Source organism: Thalassophryne amazonica, chromosome 22 (genome assembly GCF_902500255.1).
Source record: "Thalassophryne amazonica chromosome 22, fThaAma1.1, whole genome shotgun sequence".
NCBI lineage: Eukaryota > Metazoa > Chordata > Actinopteri > Batrachoidiformes > Batrachoididae > Thalassophryne > Thalassophryne amazonica.
Window position 1 is genome coordinate 17,383 of NC_047124.1, and position 6,459 is coordinate 23,841.

General features: G+C 41.3%; 1 protein-coding gene and 1 long non-coding RNA gene across 2 annotated transcripts in view; one reads left to right on the top strand and one right to left on the bottom strand.

The window, feature by feature from the left end:
• Window positions 1-1,129: 1,129 nt before the first annotated feature.
• kcnj8 (potassium inwardly rectifying channel subfamily J member 8) overlaps window positions 1,130-6,459 on the bottom strand; it is a 34,717-nt gene continuing 29,387 nt past the window's right edge. Inside the window, 1 exon segment of the mRNA XM_034163649.1 lies at window positions 1,130-1,555. Within this exon segment, the coding sequence (XP_034019540.1) occupies window positions 1,316-1,555 (240 nt within the window). The 3' untranslated portion in view covers window positions 1,130-1,315.
• LOC117504246 overlaps window positions 4,527-6,459 on the top strand; it is a 12,875-nt gene continuing 10,942 nt past the window's right edge. The window contains exon 1 of the long non-coding RNA XR_004558747.1: window positions 4,527-4,611. This is a non-coding gene — a long non-coding RNA (uncharacterized LOC117504246). The remainder of the gene's footprint in view (window positions 4,612-6,459) is intronic.

A 6,459-nucleotide genomic window follows, 5' to 3' on the forward strand; every position in this document is an offset into this window, starting at 1 on the left:
GAATTGGTGCAACAGAGGATGTCTCAGTCTCTTTTCCAGTCACATCTGCAATTGGAACCATTGACCCTGATGTGGTTAAGTTCTTTACTTGTACTGGTGGATAAAGTGATGATGAGTTGATGAGTGCATCCTTAGGATCTTCAAGAAACCATTCTGCAGACACTGGCGATGACTGTAGAAGTTAAGCCACATACCTTCTCCAAACACTATCAGCAGTTGGAAATGTAGATGAAACTGTTCCAGTTTCTACAATAACAATTGTAGGAACCCACTTACATTCACCTCTGTAGTTCCTGGCCAGCACACATTCATCAGAGCTGAAAACTCTGTCCTTGACCTGTTGACCTCCATACATAATTTGTTTCTCTTATTTTTTCACAGTGTCCTTCACTGCCAGGCATGGACAGGCCATCTGGCATACTATGTAATGCTCGGTCGGCCAACACATATTTGGGCCAACCCGGGGATGTCATAATTTAAGCACAAAAGTATATTATAAATCACTTTTATCGACCCTGGTGGCCCATTGGTAGATTTGGCCTAATCCAATTAAATCTCTCAGCCCTCCTTGGACCCACCCCCACCCCCCCTTCACCAAGGTTATTAAGTTTTGCCACTTCAGCTGACCGGAGTTCGTGACAAGCGAGTGGAAATGAATAAACCACTAAAGTGCAAGGGGGTACAGAAATCTTGCCATTGCCACCGCAAGGTCGACTGCGGCAGCAGGTGCAGGGCCGGAGAAGGAAGGAGAATAATTAGCTATTCAGAGGTACTCGGAAGAGGAGGAGGAGGAGGAGGGAGACATGACTCAGGGACAGATTGAGGACAAGGTCAGAACAGCTACTGTCAACCGGTAAGAATTAGCCAAAATGTTTGTGAAGAGGGACTCTGTGTGTGAGTGAGAGAGAGAGAATTAAACATTTAATGCAGTAATACCAGTTTGCCTTTAGGTCAATGCCAGTAAAATTAATGTAAACCAAACAAGGCAAAAGTGAAAGGGAAAAAAAATTAAAAGCTTCATAGAGTTCTTAAAAACTATCAAATAATGAAACTAGCCATTCACACCAACCACAATTAAAGTGAAAAATTAAACATTACCAGTGGAAGATTCTATGTCTGTTACCTTCCATTGTGAATAAAAGCTAAATTATATTTGCTGTGAGCACAGTCACTGTTAGAATAATTTTAAGCATGGTGAAAGACAAGACAAAACAAGGCAGGGAAAAGAAAAAGTCAGACAAGGGAATGTGATACGCTAATACCCACAAACCACTTTCTGACCAGAAAGCACAGCCAGCACGATCCAGACCTTGTGTCAGGTGACAGCATTAAGGCTTTGACCTCCTTCGGTTGGAGTAAAGAACTGGACTTTTGACAGGCCAGAGTTGTTCCTTCGCAGGCTTCCACTGCCTCCTTTACGGATAGAGTTGTTCCGACGCATGGAATTTCGTTTCCGCAGTGAGTTCTGGTGAGACAGCTCGCTCTTCTGAAGTGTCTGGATCAAGATGGAAGGCTTCTCATCCAGTTCTCTGGCGCTGCAGCAAGGTGTTGCTACCTTTAGGAAAGCATAACCCAAACACATTTTGAGTTCATTCACATTTGACAACTACATGTAAGCAGGAGACAAGTCAGTAATACACCTTTAAAGGGATCATAGTGTGCAAAATAACCTGGCATCTACCATTTCAGATTGAATATAGTTTGGTTTTCATGTTAAATATCATTGAAACTCCACAATTTTGTCTGCGCATGTAGCTACTGCTACAGCATCACTAAAGGTGAGGCCTGAAATGAGTTGTTTTAGACTTCTGTGACTTATGTCATGGAAGTATATTTTAAACTTCTGGATTCTCTGTAACAGGCCCACACAGTCTGTGCTGAAATATGGATTATAACCCCCTTTAAGCAGCCAGTAAAGCAAACTTTATTTGTATATTTTTTATGTAGACATAGTGAAGAAAAATGCATAACTGGCAGCATATCAGACAAAATATAAACTGTGTCCACATAAATATATGTAAAAGCAATATGATACTGTTGAAAGATTTTATATTATACACTCACTCATCTTCAACCACTTACTCCAGTTAAGGGTCGCGGAGGGCTGGAGCCTATCCCAGCAGTCATAGGGCATGAGGCGGGGTACACCCTGGACAGGATGCCAGTCTGTCGCAGGGCCACATATAGACAAACAAACACAGTCACACCTATGCACAATATAAAGTTTCCAGTCCACCTAACCTACATGTCTTTGGATGTGGGACACCTGCCACGAGAGTGTTCAATGGGTTCGCACAGTGCACACTCTGTCTTTCAGCCACTGGTGTGCGCAAATAGTTGTAGCAACAGATGTACGAGGCAGCTGCGATTTTACACGTTTTGCACATGATTCCTGCTTCATGCGCACTGTGTGCGCAAATGGACCAAATTCGCATTATGTGCGAAGGGGCCCGAAGAAATGTCTTAATCCAACTTATCTCAAAACAGGCCGGTTTATAACATACAGATCTGGCAGCCCACCTCTAAATGAAAGTAAAGAACTGTGCCCTCAGCCAGAAGTTCAGTTGCTTTCAGTTATCATTTTACTGTTTCTAAACACTTGAAAAATACCGAGTTGGTGTTTTCTGGAGCACTTTAATGTTTTTTGATGAATTAATGAAACATTGTGTTTTTGTAGTGTTCTGTAATCTGCCTGATGCATCCTGATGGAAAAATCTGCTGTTTTTCCAGCTTTCCTCCCAAACACGGGTATCGTTTGTGCAAAGCACATTGGAATGAAGACATTAAATGTAATTTCACACAAGAGATGTTACTGTTGTAATACTGAATGATTTTTGCAAATAAAGCTGTAACAAATGTGCACACAGTTTGTACAGGATTACAGCTGACAGCGCCAACGTTATCTACACTCAACAAAAATATAAACACAACACTTTTGGTTTTGCTCCCATTTTGTATGAGATGAACTCAAAGATCTAAAACTTTTTCCACATACACAATATCACCATTTCCCTCAAATATTGTTCACAAACCAGTCTAAATCTGTGATAGTGAGCACTTCTCCTTTGCTGACATAATCCATCCCACCTCACAGGTGTGCCATATCAAGATGCTGATTAGACACCATGATTAGTGCACAGGTGTGCCTTAGACTGCCCACAATAAAAGGCCACTCTGAAAGGTGCAGTTTTGTTTTATTGGGGGGGGATACCAGTCAGTATCTGGTGTGACCACCATTTGCCTCATGCAGTGCAACACATCTCCTTCACATAGAGTTGATCAGGTTGTCAATTGTGGCCTGTGGAATGTTGGTCTACTCCTCTTCAATGGCTGTGCGAAGTTGCTGCATATTGGCAGGAACTGATACACGCTGTCATATACACCGGTCCAGAGCATCCCAAACATGCTCAATGGGTGACATGTCCGGTGAGTATGCCGGCCATGCAAGAACTGGGACATTTTCAGCTTCCAAGAATTGTGTACAGATCCTTGCAACATGGGGCCGTGCATTATCCTGCTGCAACATAAGGTGATGTTCTTGGATGTATGGCACAACAATGGCCCTCAGGATCTCGTCACGGTATCTCTCTGCATTCAAAATGCCATCAATAAAATGCACCTGTGTTCTTCGTCCATAACAGACGCCTGCCCATACCATAACCCCACTGCCACCATGGGCCACTCGATCCACAACATTGACATCAGAAAACCGCTCACCCACACAACGCCACTCACGCTGTCTGCCATCTGCCCTGGACAGTGTGAACCGGGATTCATCCATGAAGAGAACACCTCTCCAACGTGCCAAACGCCAGCGAATGTGAGCATTTGCCCACTCAAGTTGGTTACGATGACGAACTGGAGTCAGGTCGAGACCCCGATGAGGACAACAAGCATGCAGATGAGCTTCCCTGAGACGGTTTCTGACAGTTTGTGCAGAAATTCTTTGGTTATGCAAACCGATTGTTTCAGCAGCTGTCCGAGTGGCTGGTCTCAGACGATCTTGGAGGTGAACATGCTGGATGTGGACGTCCTGGGCTGGTGTGGTTACACGTGGTCTGCGGTTGTGAGGCTGGTTGGATGTACTGCCAAATTCTCTGAAACACCTTTGGAGACGGCTTATGGTAGAGAAATGAACGTTCAATACACGAGCAACAGCTATGGTTGACATTCCTGCTGTCAGCATGCCAATTGCACGCTCCCTCAAATCTTGCGACATCTGTGGCATTGTGCTGTGTGATAAAACTGCACCTTTCAGAGTGGCCTTTTATTGTGGACAGTCTAAGGCACACCTGCGCACTAATCATGGTGTCTAATCAGCATCTTGATATGGCACACCTGTGAGGTGGGATGGATTATCTCAGCAAAGGAGAAATGCTCACTATCACAGATTTAGACTGGTTTGTGAACAATATTTGAGGGAAATGGTGATATTGTGTATGAGGAAAAAGTTTTAGATCTTTGAGTTCATCTCATACAAAATGGGAGCAAAACCAAAAGTGTTGCGTTTATATTTTTGTTGAGTGTACTAAATATTGTCTTATTGTTCTGATTGTCACACCTGGGACACATTTAAGGGACTCTGTCCACCTTTTTTTGGGCAAGTTACAGGTGTTTGTATCAGTGTTATCCACAGATTCAGTCATGTATTTACATGGAGGATGTACATCTGCATTAAAAGGCTCTGCTCCCCAGAATGTTCTACAGAAGCGGTTGCAAAGTACTCAGTGCACATGCGCCAAATAATGTAACAACAGTCTATTAACCTGTCACCTCAGATGTTTGAATTTTACCTCATATTATCAAAAACCCACCCACCAAACCCACAAACTTTTTTTTCCAGTGACCTGGGATTAAAGCTGTATTCCAAAATCACACAAAAACCTGATACACAAAGGGAAAATTGCTTCTTCCCAAACAACTTAAATGAAGTACTAAAACGTTTTTGAAGAAACTCTTCATAGAGCAACAATACGTACATGATGTTCTGTATGCTATTGATGCATCACTTTTGCAAAGTTCCTAGAATTTTTATTCATTCAAGTATTTCTGTATTTTTTGTTGTTGTTGTTTTAAACTTTATTTTATTAATTTTTTTCCAGTTTTTACACAGAAAAATATAACAAATAAAGCAACCAAACGTCCGACAAACCAAAAAAAAAAAAAAAAAAATAGAGAGCCATCTAGTAAAAGTAGTAGTAGCAGCAGTAGTAAGGTAAGTGAAATTAAATGAAAGTTACACATATTCCACATGTTTTTTTATTTGTTTGTTTTGTTTTAAAAGGGCAAATCAAATGTCATTACAAGTCAAAGAAATGTTTCCATTTTTCCCAGGACTTATCACATTTTAAGAGGAATGTCTAGAGAGTAGGTTATCTGCTCCATAACATAAAGTTTGTGTACATCTCCATCCAGTCGGTAAGAGTTGGTGATTCAAGCTTAAACAGTTCCGTGTTATAGCCTTTTTACAGGCCGCCTCTACTATTTTCAAGAGGTATCTGTCTTTGTCCCAGTCCAGTTGGAATATTTTCCAAATTAAACACACCTGAAGCTCTCCTCCAGGTTGCAGTTTTAATCACATCTGTCCAGTAGGGGGAGATGTTTGGGCACTCCCAGAAAATGTGGAAGTGGCCCGCAGATGTATGACCACACTTCCTCCAACATCTGCCCTATTCAGGGTCTCTAGTTTGTTATTGCTTCAGTCTAGGAGTAATAAAACACCTCACAGCATTTTTCCAAGAGAATTCCCTCCACTAATGAGAGCTGGACGTGGTTGCCATCAACTTACAATATTCAACAGTCTTCTTCAGTTAGTTTTGTTTTTGCTTCTTTCTCCCATCTAAGTTTAATGTAGATAGTGAACAAGTTTTTTCCCCTTTGTAGCGCAACATAAGTTTTTGAAATCTGCTTCTTAGTCGGTGTTCCTTTACATGTTTCCAAAAAAAAAATACTAATTATATGGTTTTCTATCCTGTCTTTTAGGGATAATACAACCCCTGGCAAAAATTATGGAATCACCGGCCTCGGAGGATGTTCATTCAGTTGTTTAATTTTGTAGAAAAAAAGCAGATCACAGACATGACACAAAACTAAAGTCATTTCAAATGGCAACTTTCTGGCTTTAAGAAACACTATAAGAAATCAAGAAAAAAAGATTGTGGCAGTCAGTAACGGTTACTTTTTTAGACCAAGCAGAGGAAAAAAATATGAAATCACTCAATTCTGAGAAATAAATTATGGAATCACCCTGTAAATTTTCATCCCCAAAATTAACACCTGCATCAAATCAGATCTGCTCGTTAGTCTGCATCTAAAAAGGAGTGATCACACCTTGGAGAGCTGTTGCACCAAGTGGACTGACATGAATCATGGCTCCAACATAAGAGATGTCAATTGAAACAAAGGAGAGGATTATCAAACTCTTAAAGAGGGTAAATCATCACGCAATGTTGCAAAAGA